The sequence below is a fragment of the Cibotium barometz genome, chromosome 23 (genome assembly GCF_041138505.1).
Source record: "Cibotium barometz isolate CiBa-2024 chromosome 23, ASM4113850v1, whole genome shotgun sequence".
Taxonomy (NCBI): Eukaryota; Viridiplantae; Streptophyta; class Polypodiopsida; order Cyatheales; family Cibotiaceae; genus Cibotium; species Cibotium barometz.
In genome coordinates, this window is record NC_141068.1 from 50,629,680 (window position 1) to 50,655,200 (window position 25,521).

Here is a 25,521-nt window from a genome sequence, read left to right on the forward strand (position 1 = left end):
GAGCCTTGAGTTTGTAGAGGCCATGGTCCTCGATGCGTTGCCAAAGGATCTTGTTAGTGAGAGGGTCCTGAATGATTACTGAGTCCTCCATAAATTCCACCTTAGTGTCCAATTCGCAAATCTCGTGTACAGAAATGAGATGAAATCCTAAATTTGGCACATATAGCACTCTCGAGGTGTACTTCCCTCCATTGCTATCCGGAACAAGAGGCATTGTCTCTTCGCCAAGAATGGGGACAATAGAGTTATCTCCAATGGCAAATTTGCCGTGGCGTTGCCGTAGTTCATCCCGCACCCATAAATTTGCCGTGGCTGCGAGGGAATAGGCAATGGCTGAAGTAAACTAGGAGGCTTTTGCCTATCAAATTTCACTTTTGACAAGTAATACATGCGCGTATATATGCCTCAATGTCTTTTCGCATGTTTGGCCAAAAGAAATATCTTTCTATCATGCATGTTGTAGGTAAAATACCTCTATGACCAGCATAAGGTGGAGCGTGACATTCCTCCAAAACCTTTGGACGCATATCCTTCACCACACATAAACAGTTATCCTTCATAAGGTAGCCCTCTTTGATCACATAAGAGGTATGCAAGTGACCAGCCACCATCAAATCAGTCCAGATATGGAAAAAATCAGCATCCAAATGATACAAATCACGCATGGCAAATAAGTCCCCATGAGAGGCCACTGAAACCATAGCTATATAAGGCTTCTTGGACAAAGCATCTGCCACTAGATTCTTCTTTTCCGGAGTGTGTACAATTTGAAAATGAAACATGGAAAGAAAGTTTGCCATTCTCATTTGCTTCTCCGAAAGCTTTGTTTGAGATAGAAAATATCTCAAGCTTTGATGATTTGTCTTGACTACAAATTTAGCCCCAAGAAGATAAGGCTTCCATATTTTTAAGGCATGAATTACAACCAAGAGCTCTTTTTCATAAATGTCCATATGGATCTCAGCATCATGCAATTGACGGCTTTCATAAGCAACTGCATGACCCTCTTGATTTAGGACAGCCTCTATACAATTCCCACAGGCATTACATTCCGCTGTGAATGGCTTTTGCAAGTCGAGAACAATCAACACGGGTCCACAAATGATAGCATTTTTGAGTTGCAAGAAAGCGTCTTGCTCATTTGAAGTCCATTTGAAGGTGGCTTTCTTCTTTGTAAGATCATGCAATGGCAAGGCAATCTTGGTGAAATGCCTTATGAATCGCCTATAGTATGAACACAACCCAAGAAAGCTACACACTTGATGTACATTTTGCAACTCTGGCCAATTCCGAATGGTTTCAATTTTAGCAGGATCCATTCTTACACCCTCTTTGGATACGATGTGCCCCAAATAGTGTATCTCTGAGAGGAAGAACTCACTTTTCTTAGCATTTATGAAGAGTTTATGCTTTCGTAACTCTTCAAACACTGTAGCCAAGTGAATCTTATGCTCCTCCTCATTCTTGGAGAAAACCAATATATCATCAAAGAATACACCTGTAAACTTACAATGGGGTCGAAATATCCTGTCTATCATTCGGTTGAATGTTGCTGGGGTGTTGGCAAGGCCAAAAGGCATTACCAAGAATTCATATAATCCAAAAGCTGTCTTGAATGCAGTTTTATGGACATCCTGAGGTACCACACGAATCTGGTGGTAACCACTCTTCAAATCTATACGGTTGAAGCAAGCCGAACCATCAAGCTTATGCAAGATGTCATCTATGTGTGGGATTGGGAATCTGTTCTTGATGGTGAGGCTTGATTAGCATGATCTAATCACTCTTGTATCTTACCTATAAAGGGGTACATGCTAATGGAAGCTGAACATCAGTTTTTTATCTCATTAGCTCTAATTATGATGTCAATAATTTAATCCATTCGTGATTAGTTTAACCTTTTGCTTTATCTCTCTAATACGCATCAATCATGATCTTTCACATCACCTATGAGTCCCCTTGATGCTAACAATTGGTATCAGTGCTTAGATCAATATTCCCACCTTTTGCATTGATTAAATTAATCACAAGATTAATCACTAATTAGCCATTAATATTTTTTAAAAGTCTTTTTTATCTTCTCCTCCATACCTTGCAGCCATGAAGTCTCGATTTCTTCTTTCACTCTCAATCATTGCTCAAAGCTCAACTTGGACTCTCTTTCCAGCTAAAAGGCGCAATCGTAGCCAGCTCCAATCATCAAAACATGCAGTCTGTTGTGCCGACAATAGCCAAGCAATAGTAAACTAACATTATTTGGACAAAGTTGACCATTCGAGCTTGTCATAGCTTTTTAACTTGATTCCAATCACCCCTAAGGGTTTTTGGTGACACTCGATACGTTGGTGGCATCAAATCATGTAGAAAACAGAGCTATACTCGAGATCTAGCCTTGATAGTTTCTCAGAAGGCAGTTTTGGTAAACTCTTGATTAATATTTAATTAATATACCTAATGAAGATATTTTGGCTTAAATATCAAGTAAACACACTTCCCTCTTTCTCGCCATGGCTACTTTCGTTAAAATTGATACATTTGAGGGTCATTCATTCCATACATGGCAAACCAAAGTAAAATTTACACTTATGAGGAAGGGGCTATGGAACATAGCATGCGGGAAAGAAAAGAAACCTTCGAGGAGGGAAGCCGAAGCCACATGAATGTCCAAAGACGAGAAAGCTCTTGCCATAATAGCTTTGGGTCTGAGTGATCAATTCATTCAGCATATCGATGGAATGGATACATTCTTTGAAGCTTAGGAAGAGTTGGAAAAACTCTTTGGACTGCAAGCCAAGAGCTCCAAGAGTAGCGTGCTAATTCAACTGTTTGAGCTCAACATGATGAAAGAAGACTCTCTTGTTGTACATCTTAATCACATGAAAAGTCTCGCAACTCAACTTGTAGGTATTAAAATGAATATTGATGAAGATATTTGAATTGCTTTGCTTAAAAGTCTACTACAGGAAGACTATGGAAACATAGTCATTACACTCACCAATCTACCATCTCCAAAGTTGGTTGACATCACTGTATCCTTGATGGAGGAAGAGAAGAAGATAAAGCAAAAACATGGAAGAAGCCATCGCTTCTCCCATAATGAGGCTTACTACACAAAGAATATATCCAAAGGGACTACATCAACAAAGGGTACCTTAAAAAACAAAGCAAATTGTAAATGTAACTTTTGTGGTAGGCCAGGGCACTTCGAGAAGGATTGCTACATTAAGAAGAAGATCTCCGCCAACTCGTGGAAGAAGACAGTCAAGAAGAAGGTGAATACAATATTATTGAGGCCTCACGTGAGGCCAACCTTGTTGTTGAAATTGATTGGGCCTTCTAGGCCAGCGCTCACTTGCATCCTAATCCATTGTACTCATTATATGCCTTTTGAATTCCACTTACTTTGTAAACCTATACACTAGAGTGAGTTCTAGGTTGGGGTCATGTACGCTGCCACAAGGGTGGACAAGTCATGAAGTATCCCATGGGCTATAACTAGGGGTTGGGGTCATCAATTTGAAGGGGGGATTATCGGACAAATTGATGTACTTGGGATTTATGGATGCACAACATAAGCCTTAGGTCATTTGTCAAAGGTTAAAATCTCGCAGTAGTTGTAAAATGTGCCAATAAAGGTGAGTGAATCCATGAGTTATGCGATGAGCAAGAAGCTATTATTCATGGGCTACTCTTGGGGAAGAATATGTGGAGGCTAGAATCATGGAGAGTATTTAGCACTTAAGCTTGATTAGCATGATCTAATCACTCTTGTATCTTGCTCATAAAGGGGTACATGCTAATGGAAGCTAAACATCATGTTTTTATCTCATTAGTTTTAATTATGATGTCATTAATTTAATCTATTTGTGATCAATTTAAGCTTTTGCTTTCTCTCTCTAATATGCATCGATCATGAGCTTTCTCATCACCTATGAGTCTCCTTGATGCTAACAGTTGTCACAATAAATGACAACAACCCTATCTACGGGCTCACCCGTATCACCAAGTAGCTTTTAAAACTAGACTACCTCACAAGCTGCCATAGCAATGCCCCTGTACTCTGTCTCTGTACTTGACAAGGCAACTGTCGGTTGGTTGGTATCATCTCGATGTCCAAACAATGATTTATCATGGAAAGGATAGTGCTTTTCATAAGATCCCAGAATGCATGAAAAATTCTATAGTAAGACCATCCCATCCTGGAGATTTTCATATGTCAAATGCTTTCAGTGCATCATGAAGCTCATCTTCAGTGAATGGTGTTTCAAAGTCATGAGCCTCTTGTTGTGTCATTATACTTGTCGCAGTGTCCAGCAGAGTTTGATGGGTGACACAAACTTGTGTAATAGTAGCAGGTGGAAACGCAAACATCTTAGCAAAATGCTGTAAACATATCTCCTCAAGCTGTAGCTTGTTTGTAGTCCATTCACCATTGTGTTGCTTTTGAGAAACAACCTTTGCCAAGCAATGGTTTTTGTCATGCTTTTACTTGCCATTTTTAAAGTTTTCTTTGGTCATCGGGTTTCAAGGTTTGTTGCACATTCTACAAAATGTCGTGCTCCTTGGTATTCAAAATTCTATGGTGGCTTGTATTGTTGCAAAAGGTGTTTAGCAGTGGACACCCTTTGTCTTTCTTCCTGCAAGTACCATCTATCATAATCTTGTATAACAGCTTGCATTCTTAATACAAAGCTATACCAGGGCACATCCAGGTCCTCATGCATATGCATGGAAAATGGATGCAAAACATCTCTGACCATTTTTGCAAATGATCTATCCAAGAGATAGCTATTGTTGACAATCTACAATCTGGGATTCCTCAAGGAATAATCACATGTGCTCATTCAAAAATACGATGCTAACCATAGCGGTGCAGGATCTGAAAGCTGTAGTGAGTGATGTAGCCACATTTTGCTAGTGAATACATCATAGTGTGTTGCATTCAGAAGATACCATCGATCTAAACGTGCCTAATAATCAATAATAGCATTATGATGGAAGGTATATTGTCACCATTTGGCCATCCAACTGGTCCACCCGAGCTTTCTCATTATGTATATACATTGGATTGGCGTCCATGGCACTTTCATTGTCATGTGCATCACAGATGCCATGGACATTCTCAGGGCTAGATCCAAAAGAGGCAAACAGATAAAGACTATGAACCTAGTAGAAGAACCAGGATGATGGAGTACAAAGCACAGAGCACCTCTGCAGTGTAGACTGAAGCAAGGCTTGGAGAAGAACCAAAGGGATGCTGTCGGCTGCTCACAGAACCAGTCGGCTGAATCAGAGGACATGGGCAGCATCAGGCGCATCATGAGCAAGCAGTATAACCAGTCGGCTGAAGTAAAAAGGGATTTATGAATATATGAACTGGCCGACCAGCAGTCGGCCAGTTCCCCATGAATATCAAGGGGCTATAAATAGCCCAAGTGCCCATCATTCTATTCATTCAATCCCACTAGGGGTTTGGATCCTTAGAGGTCCCATAGGGGACAGATTTTGGTGTTAACCACCTTTTTATGAAGGCAGCCCATGGCTGCAGATATGTACCCTTTTTGTACCATAGTATATACTGAATTTCCAGCACTTCTCACTCTCTCTCTCTCCTCTCTCTCTACCTGCGTTTTTGCATCAGATGGTGCGTTTTTGCATCAGAAGGTTTCCAAGAGTGTTTAGGGCTGAAAGAAGACTCCCAGAGCTTCCGCGTGTTACATTCATATGCCGGGGATTGATGCCACTCATGTGATACTGTGGACTTGGCTTTCCGTTGGGACTTGTGCCTGTGTGTACATGCCTGGAAATGCTTGGAGGATTGGTGTTCCATTGGGTCTGGTACCTCGTGTGCTTGCCTAGAACACGTCTATTTTGATGTAGTCTCATGAATGAGGATTGTGTTCGCACACACTGATGTACGGAGGTGGACAAAGCTTAATGTCCACCGCCCATACCTTTTCCCAGTCGATGACAGCGGAAGTCTTCGCGATGGAAGTCCTTGGAGTGTTGACATCTTCGATTTGTTGCATTTCTTCGCGACAAACGTCTTCAAGAGGATGAAGGGAACCTTGGGAAAGCTTCCCCTATGGTTCAACTTGAGAAAGGAGGACTGAAATTAGGGTTTTTAGCAAAAAAAGTAGAAATTACAGCAATACAGAGAGCTGTTTTGCTGAATTTCAGTCAGTGGGAGTGTGTAGGAGAGTGATTAGCATCCGGAAACACTCTTGGAAGCTTGAGAAACTGTCACCAATTGGCCGACCATTTGGTCCATCTCCAGTTTTTTGCGTCTCGTTCACTTGAGGCCAGGCCGGTGTCTCATGTGAAGAGGCCAGTATTTTTGCTGACATGGACGGGAGCCAGACTGGTGCCACCCGTGTGTTAGCAGGATGGTGTCGTATGGACGGGAGCCAGACTCGTGCCACCCGTGTATGACCTGGACTGTGTTCGACCCATGGGATTGTCACGCCATGGAAGAGCCAGTATTCGTGCCGTGTTTTGCCTATGGGACTGTCACACCATAGGGAGACTCGTGCCTGGAACTGTGTCTTACCTATGGGACTGTCACTCCATAGGAAGACCAGGTTTTTATGTTTTTATGTCGTGCCAGTTTTGTGCCGACAGATATTTTGTACTTGTTCCATGAACGGGAGATATGTCCATGTTACTATTTGCACATGCACACATATTTTGCATGTTTGAAACTGTTTTCGCATGACATGTATTTGTGTGTTTGCCTGCTTGACGTGTTACTTACTGAGCGGGGACGCCTGCCAGTGAGTCGTGAAGTCTGCTCTGTATTCTGACGAGTTTTGGTGCATGTGAACAGGTGGTAAGTATGTCGCACATATTGTTTTAATGTTTCATATTCTAACCTTTTATTTTATAAGGTTAGGTGTTCACATTCACTTAAATGTGGGCACCCCCTTTGGGCACCCACTTAGGGGCCAAGGTGGGGAGCCCCACTTAAGTGAGTGTGGGGGTGGGCATGGTCACCTACCCAAACTCCCTACCCACATGCAAGCGTGGGAATCACCAAAGTAAACTTCACTTTTATTTTATTAAAAAAAGGGCTCCCTCCTTCAAGCGTAGAAATAAATCGCTTCCATCTTTCAAGCGTTTATTCACCAACCTGCGCCTTCTCTCTCTCAGGCGACTGTTTCCCCTGCACTACTGGTTGCAACCAAACATGCTCCCAGGCGGCTGCTGCTGAATTTTTATGTGCCTCTGCTCCTGCAGCAACCAGGCTGCTGGCTGCGTTTCTGAATAACCAGGCGGATGTGATCCTCTACAGGCGGCCAGAACTGGTTGCAATCAGGTGTGCTCCTCTCTGCAGGCGACTGGCTGCTACTCCTTGCAGGCTGCGTTGCCTTCTCTTGCAGGCAGCTGAGGGTGTTCTCTCCTTTCATCTCCCTTCCTACAGGCAGCTACTCTCCCAGGTGATAGTACTTGCAGGCTGCCCATCCTCTACCGGCTGCAGGCTGCTGCCCATCTTCTACTGGCTGCACCTCTCCAAGCTACGCATGTCCCTACAGGCGGCTATGGCTCTGCGCTTGTGTTCCAGCCAGTAGAACACTACCCTCAGGCGACTTTGCTTGAGCTCCTCCACACTGCAGCCAGGCATCTCCTCCCTTGCAAGTGGATGCTTCTTTTCTCACAGCAGGCGGCTGTGTCTTTTGCGGTGATACTTGTCTTGGTGGTTCACCACGAGGCAATTGTTTCTTCAACAAGGGTGGCCTCATCATATCACGAGTATTGGTTTTCTATCAACCATCTACAAGTAAGTGAATTTCAGACTTAAGTAAAGTATTTTATGTTTAAATCTGATAAGGGATTCATCCCGCTCGGCAACACCCGTTGGGTGCCGGGTTGTCCAAGCTCTATTGGAGAACCTCGGTCCAAAGGTGCTGAGATCGGGAGAGCCAGGCGTTAGTACGAGAGCGCCTGTCTGTGCGTGGTCTCGGAACACCAGTGTGGCGCTCTCCGCGGAGTCCAGTGAAAGCACAGGACCGTAGAGATTGGACCACACTAGTGGTCGTTCTGCTTCGAGCTTCTACATCGAAATTCGACTTCGAGCCTATTTGTTTGGTACTGTTTTCATATGTACATGGACATCATCTGGTTCTTGGAACCCATGGAGCATTGTATTCATTAAATACTCCCAATAAATATATCATATATTGAGGGGGGGGTCGGCCCGTTCCGGCCCCAGTGCTGGTGTCCATTTTTCCATTTCATTTCATTTAAATTTCAAGTTGTTTTAAGTTGTCCATTTCAAATTTGTGGTTTTAAAGTTGTGCTATTAAGCGTGTGGGTGTCCAACGGAGTCTTTCCCACTTGACGGGATCGGTTTCATTGGTATCAGAGCACGGTTGTTTCTCCCCTCCTAGTGGGGAAACGAACCTGTGTACTGGACATCCCGCTTTTAGCAAACTTAAAACACAATGGACAGCCAAGGCAACCCTTTGGAAGTGCCAAATTTGAGGGGCCATCTAGTGCCTCTCGTGGGTCTGATGCCCTGCGTGGTAGGCACAAGCCCCTTGAAAGGGTTAATGATAGTGAATCAAAGGGTCGACTGTCTCCAGGAAAGACAGTCATGCTTGAACAAGAGCCTAATGCTATGAGGGCTGAAATGGAACATATGAGAAAACTTTTGTAGGCTCAAGAGCAAGAGTTAAAGTTTTTGCATGAAGATCCCCATGTGCAAAGTGCTATTGAAGCCAGGAAGGCTGATGCAATGGTAGATGTAACTTTCGAGTCCATGGCACGGGAAGTGGGCAAGAAACCAAGGGAGTTGGCACTTGCCTACCTTCTCCGCAAAGGTGATATCAAAGAGGGGGATGACGGAGAGCTGAAATTCAGAAATCCACCTCGTTTGAAGCATGGAGATCTCGCATCTCAAAGGCTGAAATCTTTTATGCAAAAGGAAGAGGTGACAGTCACCTCTCGACATGCATCTTCTCCACAAGGCACTAAGCCTGACAGATATATGTATGCCAGTGCTCATGGAGGGCATGAAAGTCACATGCATGCAAGACATGTATCTCATGGTGACAGGTCTGCTTCCAGAAAAATTTTGCCTTCTGAATTGTCTCATGGAGAGACATTACCATATGCAGGTAAGTCACATTCATCTGAGTTTCGAGTTCGAGGAGCACATGCCACCGTGCCTCATGAAACTTCTATGACGGCCCATGGAGCCCATGCAGATAGGGCTGTCCCGTTGGATAAGGGGAAAAGAAAAAGAGAAGACCATGAGCCTCATGCGAGGAAGCTCAAGGAATTCAAAGCAGGTGATAAATCTGTCAAATTTGATGTCTTTCATGGTGAACATGATGCTTCTAAGGTGTTAGCATTTGTGGCACAGTTCGACATTGCTTTTAGCGATGAGGATTTCACAGAAAAGTCAAAGGTGCGCCATGCTAGCATGTTTTTGAAAGGGACTGCTGCTCATTGGTGGATCACTGAAAAGATCACCAAGGATCCCATCTCCACTTGGAAGGAATTCAAGGATAGATTTTATGCTCAGTTCTTGCCACCCAATGCAGAGCAAACTCTCTCATTAAAAAGTGGGACAGGCTGGAACAAAGAGACAATGAAAGTGTGCAACAGTATGTTAACAAATTCTGGAAAGTGTTGCTGGAAGTGACTCCCTTCATGCAAATCACTGAAGATGAAAGAAAGAGGAAGTTTCGTTCTGGACTCCAACCAGCATATAGATCGGGTATTGAATTGCACCCGAAACATACATTGCAACAACTCACAGCTTCTGCTCTTGCTACGGAGCAATTGGTGCTCAAGATTAAGCAGGATCAAGGAGGTTTCAAGGGAAAGGATCAAGGAGGTTTCAAGGGAAAGGACAAGGCTGTCCCAAATCAGCAAAAGGGTGGACAGTCACCTAAAAAGAACTTCCGGGAGCCCTACAAGGGTGGTAAAGCTGAAAATAACACATCTAAAGAATAGGGCCCAAGGAAGAACAAATTCGGCTTAACCCTGGAGCAAAGAGAGCAATATGCCAAGGATGGAAAATGCTTTTCTTGTGGTAGCAAAGACCACATGTTTCGGCAATGCCCAGATCGCAAACCAAAGCACGAGGACAAGCACACCAAAGCTAATGTACATGCAGTTCCTGATGTGCAAGGAAATATAGGTCATGATGCAAAAGAGCGAATGGTTTGCAAAGCTTGGGAGCAAATCAAGGATCAGCCCGCACTCTTTATGTTTGATGACTGTGCAACTGACAATTTCATCTCTATGCAAATGGCAGCTGCATTGGGTATTGAGGTTGAAAACATGGGACCTCAGATTGAAGCCGAAGCTGCATTTATTGGTAAAGAGGTGCAGGTTACCCCTTTGATAGGGAAGTTGCGCATCCATATCCAGGGCTACCTTGATAATGAGCATTTCCTAGTTGCTCCACTGAATGGATGTGATGTATTGTTGGGCAAGCCGTGGCACCATAGGCTTGAGCCCCGCAAAGACTACAAGTCCAATATGATTTCTTTTATGCATAAAGGCGCATGCATTTTATTGATGCTGGCAAAGAAGGGGATTCCATCCCACTTGTATCACACATCCAAATTAATAAAGCAATGAAAAAGAATCTTTCTGCGTACTTGGTTTTTGTGCGTGATAGTCTTGTACCAAATCATCAAAATGTGGATGCTATGTCTAATGATAGGCTGAATTTTCTTAATGCATTCAAAGACTGTTTTGCTGACTCATTGCCAGGTGAACTACCTCCCCAAAGGCCCGAAGATCATCGCATAGATCTTGTGCCGGGTAGTTCTCCACCTAACAAACCCGCATACCGAGTGAGTGCTGCACAACAAGAAGAAATCATGAAGCAAGTCAACGAGCTTTTAGAGAAAGGTTTGGTTCAGCCCAGTTCCTCACCTTACTACTCTCCGGTGCTTCTTGTTCAAAAGAAGGACGGATCATTCCGTATGTGTGTGGACTATAGAGCTTTAAACAAGCTTACCATCAAGAACAGATTCCCAATTCCACATATTGATGATATCTTGGATAAGCTTGATGGCTCAGCTTGCTTTAGCAGACTTGATTTGAAGAGTGGTTATCACCAGATACGCGTGGTGCCACAAGATGTCCATAAGACTGCATTCAGGACAGCCTGCGGATTATATGAATTCTTGGTAATGCCTTTTGGTCTCACCAATGCTCTTGCTACTTTTAATCGTATGATGGATAGGATATTCCGACCCCATCGCAAGTTTACAGGAGTCTTCTTTGATGATATCTTGGTTTTCTCCAAGAATGAGCAGGAACACAGAACTCATTTGGTCACAGTGTTCGAAGAGTTGCGGAAGCATAAACATTTCGTTAATGCCAAGAAAAGTGAGTTTTTCCTTTCAGAGATTCATTATCTGGGTCATATTGTATCCAAAGATGGAGTTACAATGGATCCTGCAAAGATAGAGACTATTCGGAATTGGCCCGAATTGCAAAACGTACATCAAGTACGTAGTTTTCTAGGATTATGTTCGTATTACAAGCGTTTCATAAGGCATTTTGCTATGATTGCCACTCCTCTACATGATCTCACGAAGAAGAAAACTGCTTTCAAATGGACTTCAAAGGAACAGGATGCTTTCTTGCAGCTCAAGCATGCGATCATATGTGGTCCAGTATTGATTGTTCCTGACTTGCACAAGTCATTCGTGGTTGAATGTGATGCTTGTGGTGATTGCATAGGAGCTGTCCTAAATCAAGAAGGGCATGCAGTTGCATACGAAAGCCGTCGTTTGCATGATGCTGAGCTTCATATTGATAACTATGAGAAAGAGCTCTTGGCTGTAATTCACTTCTTAAAGATTTGGAAACATTACCTTCTTGGGACTGAATTTGTAGTCAAGACAAATCATCAAAGCTTGAGATATTTTCTATCTCAAACCAAGCTTTCAGAGAAGCAGATGAGAATGGCAAATTTTCTTTCCATGTTTCATTTTCAGATTGTGCATACCCCAGGAAAGAAAAATGTGGTGGCCGATGCACTATCTAGGAGGCCTTATGTTGCTGCAGTCTCAGTGGCCTCTCATGGAGACTTATCTACTATGAGAGATTTGTATCATTTGGATGCTGATTTTTGCCATATATGGACTGATTTGATGGCTGGTCATTCACATACCTCTTATGTTATCAACGAAGGTTATCAAGCCCAAACGGGTGGCCAAAGTGAAGCTGCAAATTCAGCCGTGTTGGATTTGTTGAAGTGTTATGTGGCAGATCAAAAGACTGCATGGGAGAAGTATCTTCCACTTGTTGAGTTTGCCTACAACAATACGATCCATGCTTCCACGGGCAAGGCTCCGTTTGAGATTATTTATGGCAGAGTGGTCTTGCCACGCATCCTTCGTACAAAGGATGAGATTTTTGCAGCAGCTGATGAATATGTTCGTGACTTGGATGTTGCCTTTGGTCAGGTGCGGACAGCCATTGCAAGATCTCAGGATAAGCATAAAATGGCTGCTGACAAGCATAGAAGGGACATGGAAGTCATGAGGGTGAATGGGTATTGCTGAAATTTGAGAAGGCTAGGCTTCGGAAGAGGCCAGGACGAGAAGGATCATATCCTAAGCTTTCTCCTCGCTATTATGGACCCTTCAAGGTGATTCACAAGATCAATGAAGTGTCCTACAGGCTTGCTTTACCTAGTCATTGGAAGATTCACAATGCTTTTCATGTGAGTCTATCTCGGAAATATGTGGGGCCAGATCCTGATGAGCCTGTCACAGAAGATCCACCAGAGATTGAAGAGCTTGAGGAGATCCTCCAGCCAGAACAGATTGTTTTTCACAAGGAGAGAAAGCTACCTGCAGGAAAGCTTTCCAGGAGATACCTTGTGAAGTTTAAGAATTATTTGCCTATTGATGCCAAATGGGTAAATGAGGATTATTTTGTAGATTATCCGCAATTGTTGCAGGCATATCTTGAGGCTTTTCAGTTGAGGTCAACTCTTTAGAAGCCTGGGGGGATGCCACCAATTGGCCGACCATTTGGTCCATCTCCAGTTTTTTGCGTCTCGTTCACTTGAGGCCAGGCCGGTGTCTCATGTGAAGAGGCCAGTATTTTTGCTGACATGGACGGGAGCCAGACTGGTGCCACCCGTGTGTTAGCAGGATGGTGTCGTATGGACGGGAGCTAGACTCGTGCCACCCGTGTATGACCTGGATTGTGTTCGACCCATGGGATTGTCACGCCATGGAAGAGCCAGTATTCGTGCCGTGTTTTGCCTATGGGACTGTCACACCATAGGGAGACTCGTGCCTGGAACTGTGTCTTACCTATGGGACTGTCACTCCATAGGAAGACCAGGTTTTTATGTTTTTATGTCGTGCCAGTTTTGTGCCGACAGATATTTTGTACTTGTTCCATGAACGGGAGATATGTCCATGTTACTATTTGCACATGCACACATATTTTGCATGTTTGAAACTGTTTTCGCATGACATGTATTTGTGTGTTTGCCTGCTTGACGTGTTACTTACTGAGCGGGGACGCCTGCCAGTGAGTCGTGAAGTCTGCTCTGTATTCTGACGAGTTTTGGTGCATGTGAACAGGTGGTAAGTATGTCGCACATATTGTTTTAATGTTTCATATTCTAACCTTTTATTTTATAAGGTTAGGTGTTCACATTCACTTAAATGTGGGCACCCCCTTTGGGCACCCACTTAGGGGCCAAGGTGGGGAGCCCCACTTAAGTGAGTGTGGGGGTGGGCATGGTCACCTACGCAAACTCCCCACCCACATGCAAACGTGGGAATCACCAAAGTAAACTTCACTTTTATTTTATTAAAAAAAGGGCTCCCTCCTTCAAGCGTAGAAATAAATCGCTTCCATCTTTCAAGCGTTTATTCACCAACCTGCGCCTTCTCTCTCTCAGGCGACTGTTTCCCCTGCACTACTGGCTGCAACCAAACATGCTCCCAGGCGGCTGCTGCTGAATTTTTATGTGCCTCTGCTCCTGCAGCAACCAGGCTGCTGGCTGCGTTTCTGAATAACCAGGCGGATGTGATCCTCTACAGGCAGCCAGAACTGGTTGCAATCAGGTGTGCTCCTCTCTGCAGGCGACTGGCTGCTACTCCTTGTAGGCTGCGCTGCCTTCTTGCAGGATGCCCATCCTCTACCGGCTGCAGGCTGCTGCCCATCTTCTACTGGCTGCACCTCTCCAAGCTACGCATGTCCCTACAGGCGGCTATGGCTGTGCGCTTGTGTTCCAGCCAGTAGAACACTACCCTCAGGCGACTTTGCTTGAGCTCCTCCACACTGCAGCCAGGCATCTCCTCCCTTGCAAGTGGATGCTTCTTTTCTCACAGCAGGCGGCTGTGTCTTTTGCGGTGATACTTGTCTTGGTGGTTCACCACGAGGCAATTGTTTCTTCAACAAGGGTGGCCTCATCATACCACGAGTATTGGTTTTCTATCAACCATCTACAAGTAAGTGAATTTCAGATTTAAGTAAAGTATTTTATGTTTAAATCTGATAAGGGATTCATCCCGCTCGGCCAACACCCGTTTGGTGCCGGGTTGTCCAAGCTCTATTGGAGAACCTTGGTCCAAAGGTGCTGAGATCGGGAGAGCCAGGCGTTAGTACGAGAGCGCCTGTCTGTGCGTGGTCTCGGAACACCAGTGTGGCGCTCTCCGCGGAGTCCAGTGAAAGCACAGGACCGTAGAGATTGGACCACACTAGTGGTCGTTCTGCTTCGAGCTTCTACATCGAAATTCGACTTCGAGCCTATTTGTTCGGTACTGTTTTCATATGTACATGGACATCATCTGGTTCTTGGAACCCATGGAGCATTGTATTCATTAACTACTCCCAATAAATATATCAGATATTGAGGGGGGGGTCGGCCCGTTCCGGCCCCAGTGCTGGTGTCCATTTTTCCATTTCATTTCATTTAAATTTCAAGTTGTTTTAAGTTGTCCATTTCAAATTTGTGGTTTTAAAGTTGTGCTATTAAGCGTGTGGGTGTCCAACGGAGTCTTTCCCACTTGACGGGATCGGTTTCAGAAACACCTTAGCAAGCTTGGAAATGGAGTTGGGAAGGAGAAAGTGCAGAAAATGTAGCCGAATAGCCGTCATGAAGGAGGCACCAATCTCTAGAGAGAGGAGGAGTGAGGTGGCGAGTTGTCCAGTGTAGGTGGCACTTATAAATTAGTGCTAACTCCTAAGGCTAGGTTTATGACCAATACTTACCACCTGTCACATGCCACATGGCTGGTTACTCCCTTTGTACAAAGGGGATAAGGTTTGGGCGGTGGACATTGGGTTATGTCCATCTCGGGACATCAGTGTGTGTGAACACCGGGCTGGTCATAATTTATACGTGAGTTTTGGTCGCCCAAAACAAATACACACTCACTTATAAATTAGTGCTAACTCCTAAGGCTAGGTTTATGACCAATACCTGTCACATGCCACATAACCATGTCAGTAGACAGATTCACACCCACGGTTCGGGGGCGGGCGTCCCCTTACCTGGAACTACACATTGGTCAAGCAAGCATGAAAATAACATGCAATTTCAATTGCATGCAAGCACATAAAGATGCTATGCAATGCAGCATTGGTATGGACAATCCCTGTTCAATTGCAAGCAAGCACATAAAGATGCTATCGAAGAAAGGTACGTGTTCAAAAAGCTTGCTGTTTTTTCTGTGCATACTGGTGTTTTTCAGATTCAGTATCTTGTTTTTTTCATCATAGGAACCCGTGATGATAGCGATTGTGGTCTAGAAAGGGTTGTTTGCTTTGCAAAGAAGAGGAAAGATGTTTTTGAACTGTATAAACAGTTTCAGGTGAGAGAAAACAGAAAAGAAGCGTTGTAGGTGGGCAGGCGTTAGGCAGGCGAACTTTGTGTGAGGTGGAACTTTTGGAACTGCCCTCCACTTGAAGAGTCTTGGGCGCAGGTTTAGATGGGGAATAGTAACAATTTGTCTTGGTGTGAAGTCGTGCTAAGTGGTTGTGGATCTTGCCCTCCATGTATTGCCACTTTGTCCGAGCGTGAGAGTATGCATACTCTGTGCTCCATCGATCATAGTGAAGATACCTGTAAGAAAGGGGGAGAGGTACTGTGATAGAGGTATGCAGCATGAACACAAAGAGCAGCACCTCCAGGTTGGAGGTCACCATCTCCCCTTCCTGGTCTCTGTGGGCTGATCCACCAAACTCCATCCTGGCCAAAGGCCATAGATGAGTAAGAACGTCGGTGATGCGGAGAGCTTGAAGATGATGTGATAGCTCAACTGCCTGGCCTTGAATGGTAGCGGCCACCGACTTTGGATCCCATTTTGTCCCCAGGGCGGTACTCAAGGGGAAAGAGAAAATCATCGCGCCATTCTCTGGCGTAGAGGGTCTGGAGTGGTGTCCAAGACCACACATATCCGAATAGGGGCTACGGTCTCCTCAAAACTGTCCTCTTTCCGTCGGAAGACACCGGAAGAAACTATAATCCACAGGCTACCCCAAGATCCTAGGGGGCCCGCCTAGAGACTCAGGTGGGAGAGCCCTCACCGGTGAGGCCGCAATGGTCATCTCCATCAGCTCAGAGAAGCGATGAATCAGGCAAGGAATGGAGCTCGCTGGCCATCTCCTCTCCGGATCAGGGGCTGCAGGGGGCGGTTAGGAATGCTTTGGAGAGGCGGAAAAAGAGAGAGGAGGGGGGGGAGGGGGGGGGGAGAAAGGGGAAAATGGAGTGACTGCGGGTAGAGTTGGAGGCGAGGGTGGGGAGGAGGCGAGGGGGAGTGGGCAGGCGGAGAGGCTGGAGAGGGACGTTGCTGAGAGGCATCCATCGGAGAGCAAGGCTGTTGGGATGGAGAGAGGGTGGGGTCAACCGGCCCCACTGCGCACTGAGGGCTGGAAGAGGAGCCGCGACGAGGAATCGGCCGCCAAATGGGGGGGGGGGAGGGGGGCGCGGAGGGGCCCTTTCTGTGACTAGAGGGGGCCCGCTCTCTACGAGCGGATGGTTCTCTAACAGAACCGAATCCTCCTGCATGCTACCAGCTTGGCGCGCACGGCGGCGACACTCAGCTCTGGTGCTCGGCCGGCGACCCGGGCGGGAGCCAACCGTCCGTCACTCTCTGGCTGATGGGTCATGCATGGTCAATACCCGGTGCTCCGCGGCCTGGGAACCTCTCCTCCCTTGGCCCCCCGGTGCAGATCTGTGCGGGAACTAGGAGGGGGAACCATCAGGGGCGGTCTCCTAGACTGACGCAAGGGCAAGCTCTGGCCAGATGACCCATCTGCTTGCAAATGAAATATTGGCCTGGAAGGCCGGAATACTCCAGTCTCTGCATAATGGGGTTGCCCTGAAGACTGGGAATAGATATCATCTGAGACATTGAATCCGGCGAGGCAACATAGATGCAGAGAGATGGGATCCCGGCTGCCCGTTGTCGTGATGTGGGCGGTGTTGCTGGGAAAGTGCGAGACTTTTGGCTGTGAGAGTTGCTTCAAATTCCAAGCATTAAATGTCTTCTCAGCTTCTCATAGAACAAGGTATAGCATGGTATTATCTCAATCTCTTGTCTCAGGCATACATTCAATGGGATTGTCTCCACAACTCATACAAGACACACTCATCTTCGACTCTGATGATACAAGGCTTATGCCAGGAGAACTCATCATCATCTTCATATATCATCATCAAAGCTTCATCATCATGAAAGATCTTCACATAACATATGCTATATGTTTGTACAATATGTTTGACATGCAACAATACTCATGAGACAAAACAAATAAAACTCACAAGACATCATCAAATACAAAGGTATACGTATCTTCAGCATATACATATGCCGGCAGCCCATAACATAGCTTCAGCACAACTTGATATCTTCCACAAGAAAGAGACACATCCTCCTCATACAAAAAACAGCAGCTTGATGTAGCCCAGGCTTTCTCTCCACATCTTCACGACAGCAGCAGCATGGCTCTGCTTATGGACCATTTCGGCGCGATCCAGCAGCCTTGCGGCCCTCTGTGCTCGCCTCTGCACTGTAACAAACTCCCAGCCCTTGTGGCTGCTGCTCCCCAGTCACTCTCCTCTGCACACGCTAGCCGCTGCACACGCCCAAGAGCCCCCCACAGAATCCCTAGCCCGGTTCTGCCCACACTAGTTGCGCCTCAGAGCCCCCAGCAGCTCTTCCCAAGGCGGTCCCCCCCACACACAAGGCCCTCTCTGTCAGCAGCTGCGCTGCTTCTCACACTGGAAGCCCCCCTTCTTTCGTTGCAGCATGGAGACTCCTCCACGCCTGAATTGGGCTCCTTCGACTGCGCCTCTGCTCTGCGCTTCTAGACGACCACCGCCTTCACCTTGAAGCAGCAAAACCCACAACACCTCTGTACTGTCTCTTCTCTTCCCACCGCAGCTCCTTCTCTACAGCCGGCACCTCAGTCACCACCACCTTGCACACACAGCTGCGCCTCAGAGCCCCCTCTTGTCTCAGGCATACATTCAATGGGATTGTCTCCACAACTCATACAAGACACACTCATCTTCGACTCTGATGATACAAGGCTTATGCCAGGAGAACTCATCATCATCTTCATATATCATCATCAAAGCTTCATCATCATGAAAGATCTTCACATAACATATGCTATATGTTTGACATGCAACAATACTCATGAGACAAAACAAATAAAACTCACAAGACATCATCAAATACAAAGGTATACGTATCTTCAGCATATACATATGCCGGCAGCCCATAACATAGCTTCAGCACAACTTGATATCTTCCACAAGAAAGAGACACATCCTCCTCATACAAAAAACAGCAGCTTGATGTAGCCCAGGCTTTCTCTCCACATCTTCACGACAGCAGCAGCATGGCTCTGCTTATGGACCATTTCGGCGCGATCCAACAGCCTTGCGGCCCTCTGTGCTCGCCTCTGCACTGTAACAAACTCCCAGCCCTTGTGGCTGCTGCTCCCCAGTCACTCTCCTCTGCACACGCTAGCCGCTGCACACGCCCAAGAGCCCCCCACAGAATCCCTAGCCCGGTTCTGCCCACACTAGCTGCGCCTCAGAGCCCCCAGCAGCTCTTCATAAGGCGGTTCCCCCCCCACACACAAGGCCCTCTCTGTCAGCAGCTGCGCTGCTCCTCACACTGGAGGCCCCCCTTCTTTGGTTGCAACATGGAGACTCCTCCACGCCTGAATTGGGCTCCTTCGACTGCGCCTCTGCTCTGCGCTTCTAGACGACCACCGCCTTCACCTTGAAGCAGCAAAACCCACACCACCTCTGTACTGTCTCTTCTCTTCCCACCGCAGCTCCTTCTCTACAGCCGGCACCTCAGTCACCACCACCTTGCACACACAGCTACGCCTCAGAGCCCCGCCGAATTCCCTTTACTTTGCCTGCACACTCTCCCGCGCCTCTGCCCTCTGCAGTTCGATCAGAGCCCCCCCCACTTGTAGCCCGTCGGCTCTCTCTGTCAGCAGCTGCGCTGCATATCCCCACCACACTGTAACGCCAGCAGCAGCTCCCTCTTTGCTGCTCTTCACAAGGGAGGCCCCCACACTCTGGTTGCAGCCCCCGACGACTCTTCCACGCCTCTTCTCTGCAAATCAATCAGAGCCCCCCCCCGCTTGCCTGCACCCCCCCGAAGTATTACCAGTCTGTTCTTCGTACCCCCAGGCGGCCACGCATCGACTCCCCACAGCTCTTCTCCCCCCAGCCTTCTTCTACAAGGCGGCTGGCTTGTCTTCCACGCCTACTCCCTCCACCCAGAACCCTCCAAAAACCAGATAGCAACCTTTTCGAAACCACCCGATCTCTGCAGAATCACCCCCCCATCTTCTCACGAAGCGGCCCTCCGTGTATACCTGCAGCAGCTGCGCACGGCTTGACAGCGTTCGAGAAGGGGGGGGGGGGGGGGCAGATCAACGCGGCGGCCCCCTCTTTTCTTCCTCTCCTCGCCACCTTCTAGACTGCGCACGCTGGCAGCAGCGTAAACCTTCCACATGGCTATTCTCACTAGTGCCACGTAATGCTTTCATTTCACACCAAATGCTCTAAGCTACATCCACATCACTTTCCTTTTCACACCATCTACAAGGCAACCTTGGCCCCTCTTTCCTAATTGCCCATGCCTTCCATACACTTCAAATACAATCTTCGATGCCCACTTATACATTGGACGTGCACACAATCAGGCGACTGAGGAGCTGAAACCATCTCCAGCAAACTACGTTCCGGACAGGCCTGCACATGCTCACAGCAAAACCGTTCACCCTGTACATCTGCCAAGGCATCCCCGGGCAAAACTCTCCACACTTCATGCATTCCATATGTACACAGGCACAGGGACTTCTGCTAGCCCTCGGAATATCATGTACACTGTGGCACTTAATCCCATGCATCTGGATTTGCATTTAATGGCCTCACATGCATGGTTTCACACCATAGACGTGCCATGGCACAACACCATGCAAGGGCCGAGGCAGTGGTGGGGGGGATTCCATCACTCTCTTGATTGCACCACCAATCACCGGGAGAAGAGGAAGGTACTCCTTCCTAAGGCATGGGAAGCAAACTGTCACTGGGAAGCCCGAAATGCCAGCCAATGATCAGCGGGAACGAGCTCACGACTAGTTTTGTCGATACAAAACCATGCCTTGCCTTATATAGGACCCCAAGAAGCTGGTCAGCCAGTTTTCATGCTGTTGGCCAGTGAAATCTGTCCTCTGATGATAATTCCCTATCAATAAATGCGAGAAAAATCACATCAAATACTGCAAATGCTGCCGACTGGGAAAACGACTGCTAGCTGCTGGTCTGAGTCCTAAACAGGCTGTTTATTAGCTGCCAAATCCTGTGTTAACTTTGGATTAGCCATGTCCATGTGGCATGCACATGACAGTGTGTGTGACATATACATACATACGCTGGAAGGGGGTCCCTTCATGTAGGCAAGAGCAATCCTAGATTTATGATACCAGTCTCTAGCTGGCTGGTAGGCTCCTCCCCACTTGAGCTGGTGGCCTGCACATGTTCTCGTGATGCTCACATGGCAGAGGCTAAATCGGCTATCTGCATTTGTTCTTACTTGCTGAAATCGAAGTATGGATACTGGCAAGGCTTCTCAAGTTAATTATTGATTGCCCACATAGTCCAAGGTTACAGCTAGCTCACGACCACCATAAGATGTGAAGTTCCTTTATGTTTTCTAAGGTGACCTATGGTTCATTGGATGGATCCTTCTAAAAGGTTTTAATTTTTCGACCATGCTCGCATGTTCTTCTGAGTAAAACAAAATGTGTATTGTGGCTGTTGGAATCCTGCATGCATTAATTCAGGTAAATAGAGAGCCAAAATGAGGAGCTTGACTTACACATTTAGGCTTGTGGGGAGTTTCGTTGGTTTAGACATGCTATGCATTTTTGAGAATATGAAAGAGCTTAACAAGGATTTTCTTACGAGGCTTTCTTAGGAGGCTAGATGATGCAGTGTACTGATATTCTTGCATTTGGAACAGCTTGGAAATTGGGGACTTCTGGACAGTCAGCAAGCATCTGCCTTCGAGCTTAGATTTGTCATTTCTGGTACAGGAAGACGACAGGTAATGTTGGTGTGTGTGAGATGTTAACTCAATTATTTAGGTCCACTGAGAGTTTCCTTTGTTTTTGTGTCAGAATGTATAACTGAGATACTTTGTTTATATTTCCGGCTTCTGTCTGCCTGCCTGTACTCTTTTTGTGCTCACCCTCAGTCAATGGGTTTCAGACCTTCTGCAACTTCGTCATGTTCATCAAGATTCAAACATCCATTATTTCAGGAACTCTGGTCAACGGGTCGACTCAACGCTCGCTGAAGCTCCCGCCTCCCCTCTCCCTGCTCGCGATACTGCACTGCGCCTGTCGCCCCCCCCCCTGCCTGCTTGCCCCCCGTCTTCCCCTTGCTCCTTCCCCCCTCCGCCTTCCCTGCATTGCCCGCCACCTGTCATTTTAGCCCCCCCCCCCCCCCGCCTGCTTCCGCTGCTGCGCCCCCCCCCCCCCCCCCTTTTTGTTCCGCTTGCTGCCGCCGCCTTGCTCTGCTCGCCTTCCTCTCCTCGCGCCTCCCCCCTTGTCTTCGCCCCCCCCCCCCCCCCCCCCCCCCCTCCCCTCTGCAGCGCCTCATCCCCCCCCCTCTGCCAGCTCGCTTCCTCCCATCCCTCTTGCGCGCAGCCCCCGCCTTCCCCCTTTTTTTGGGTTTTTTTCTTTTTTTCTCCTTCGCCTTCTCCCACCCCCCCCCTCCTTCCTTTTTCTTGCTTCCGCCCCCCCTTGGGGTTTTGTTTTCCTTTTTCGCTCCGTACCCTGCCTCTCTGTGTGCAGCTCGGTTCCAGCAGGATCCCGCCTTCGCCTCGCCTTCGCTGCAGCTTCAGACTCTTATGGAGGCTCCTCCTGCCCCGCCTCAGAGGGACTCATCCGCAGCCCCCTCGCCCGCCCCTGAGGTCACCCCCATCAGGCTTTCTCTTTCGCCGGAAGAGGAAGCGAGCCTCACCGCAGAGATGGAACGCCTCCAGGCTCATTCCACCATCTGCCGTATAGTCGGCACTCGCCCCAGCAGAGGGGAGATCAGGGATCTTCTTCAGGCCCGCCTTCTTGCAGATGTGGGCAAGATCCTGGATGTACAGCTCCTGGGCCGGGGACATTGTCAGATCGAGTTCGAGGCCGCCTAGAGCGTTGCCAAGGTCCTTGCCATGAGTCCCCTTGACATCAGGGGTGCTCGGGCTTTCTTCAGACCTTGGCAGCATGGATTTGACCCAGCAGCGGCGGAGCAGGGAGAGCGCCTCTTCCATGTTACAGTTTGTTTCCCTGGTCTCCGGCGGGAGTATCTTCCGCTCCTCTCCAGGCTCAGAGCATTGGTGGGCTCGGTACTAGAGACGGGCCCCTCAGCAGCTTCAGTGGTGGCCAGAGCAGCTGGGCTACCTTCGGTCAGAGTGTTGGTGTCTGACATCTCCTCCCTTCCCAAGGTCATTCAGCTACCTAGGATAGGGGGGGGTGGATAGATCAGAGAGTGGAGTTCTCGGGGCTCCCGAACCAGTGCTTCATTTGCAGGCAGGTCGGTCACCTGGCCAAGGCCTGTCCTCGCAAGAGACCCCGACCCTCACCACAGCAGCAGGCTACTGATGGCCCGCCCACAGATTCGGCTCGGCAGGCTGCCTCCGGGACACCTGCTCAGGCCACAAAGACCTCGGAGTGGTAGCCTGGACAAGGGCGCCGCCGAGGGAGACAGCCACAGCAGCACGCCCAGAGACCGCTGCAGCAGCAGCCACAGTCTCAGCCTCACTGGGTCCCCGTGAGGAACATCTTTTCTCCCCTCCAGGAGGAGACCCCCGCGGCGACGTCTGAGGACCAGGAGATGCCAGCACCCCCACCTTCACCCCCCCCACCCCCGTCCCCTCCCACCGCCTCGCTTCCACCATCGCCTCCTCCCGTCTCCGCTCCGATTTCGGCAGCGGCTCCCTCTCCACCTCCCTCGCCTCCCCCTCCTCCCCCTCCGCCCGCCTCACCTTCCCGGGAGGCCCTGGCAGTTCCCTGGCGCTCACCTGCAGTCCGGAGAGCGCTGAGCACTGACCTCGCTCGAGCATCATAGAGGAGACCTATGCCAATTAGGGCTTCACGGATTTCATCTATCCGCAGTCGGCTGAGTCGCCTTGGCATTAGACAGCGCTCGGAGGCTTTTGATTATACCTTCACACGGCTTTTTGGAGCAGAGGGCCCCCATGAGCTAGCACCCATCCGAGTTCATGTAGTGATACCTCCGGCCCGCGGGGAGGAGGCACTAGACTCAGCGGTGGCCTTCTCGTTCCCTCTTATGTGGCCCTTGCGACCGGGAGTGGACTCTAGAGCTCGCTCTCAGCACTTTGAAGACTCAGGCAATTGAGTTTTCTCATCACATGAGCGATCTGGGGGTGACAGATGTGATAGGACGACTTTGGGAGTTGGCTCATTTTTTCTTGGATCCCGGGAGTGTGGATACCTCAGGGATTCGGCATTTGGTCGTGCGCACAGTGGCAGACTTGGCACGCAACCCTGGATATGTGTGTATACACGAGGTTGCTCTGTCAGAGCGGGAGGCAGTCGCCATGGGCCACAGCCACTGGCGCCTGATCCGGGATTCTTGCAGTACACCGGGTGGGCAGATTCGCAGCCGTTCGGATGGGGACTACTCTCCATCCAAGCCGCTTGCGAAGGCCCGCCGTACGGCTGAGACAGCATCCACCTCAGCAGGGCATCCATGAGGATCATCTCATGGAATGTACAGGGCCTTGGCGGAGCACACTTTATACGCTATCGTGGTTGCTTGAGGCAGGAGCTTCAGAGATGCGTGGTTGGTGGCAGCATTGATATTTTGATGATGCAGGAGCACCACTTGGGTGAGAGCAGGATCGGGAGATATGGTTCGGTGATGCCTGGTAGATGGGACACTTTTTGGTCTGCAGGGTTTGGTCCTTTGGGTGGATAGGGAGGAGTATGCATGGTCATTGCAGATGTATGGCGGCAGGCCATTGTGGATCGAGGGATCATTGTGCCTGGTAGAGCACAGTATGTCATTCTGAGGATGCATGATGAGCTATTGGGTGTACTCAACATCTATGCGCCCAATCATGCTAGTGCCAGAGCAGAGTTCTGGACTCAGGTTACAGATGCATTGCCAGAGGCCGCACATTGGTGGGTGGGGGGGGACTTCAACATGCTTGAGGACCCGGCAGATAGGGTGGGAGGCAGTCATGTTACAGTGCACGGCACGGAGCTTGCAGCTTGGGACCGGTTTTGCATGTCATTGAGGATCACCGATGCATGGCAGCATGGGGCTTTCTCCCGGTCTCAGGACAGTCTTAGTTTCTCTCGGTCGGATCGCCGGCAGGGAGGGACTAATCTATCACAGATTGATCACTTTTATGTGGGCGACTGGTTAGGGGAGCGAGGGGGCTCCGTCGGCATTCTCGCTGGCACCTCATTTTCAGATCATGCGCCAGTTATATTGACATTGGAGGAGGGGACACGGGAGCCCAGCTTGCAGTTGAGGATCCCAGAGAGGGTACTTACAGATCCCAGTCTCGCTGAGGACATTGAGAGGATCTGGCATGATAGTCAGTGCTCTGACCAGGATGCAGCGGGCCAGTGTGCCCAGGGACTCATTGATCTTAGCTCTTTTCTACACGCTGCAGTTTTGACACGACTGGGAGAGATTCGCGAGCGGGAGCAACGGCTGAGACGCAGCCTTGCTTCGCTACAGCGCCTTTAGGAGCAGCAGCCTGCATGTGAGTGGGTGGCGTCCCAGCTGAGCCAGGCACGCCAGGAGGTTAGAGAGGTAGAGGAGCAGAAACATGAGTTTTACTATCGTCGTCAGGCCTCTCAGTGGACGCAGCTTGGTGATAGAGTGACTGCAGAGTTTTTTGAGATCACTGGACCCCGTCATGCGCGAGCAGGAGTCCGCCAGCTTGGTAGACCGGATGGATCGGTAGCTACTGAGCTCGGGGAGATCAGAGCCATTGCCACTGCATTTTA

The 25,521-nt window shown here is 48.3% G+C and overlaps 1 protein-coding gene across 3 annotated transcripts in view; it reads left to right on the forward strand.

The window, feature by feature from the left end:
* Window positions 1-25,521, forward strand: part of LOC147626065 (uncharacterized) — a 97,617-nt gene that overhangs the window by 47,682 nt on the left and 24,414 nt on the right. For all 3 annotated transcript variants that reach the window (XR_015268768.1, XR_015268767.1, XM_086817624.1), the window contains exon 6: window positions 21,504-21,587. Coding sequence is in view for 1 of the 3 variants with exons in the window: in XM_086817624.1 (XP_086673750.1) it covers window positions 21,504-21,587 (84 nt within the window). In the remaining 2 variants the exon portion in view is untranslated. The remainder of the gene's footprint in view (window positions 1-21,503; window positions 21,588-25,521) is intronic.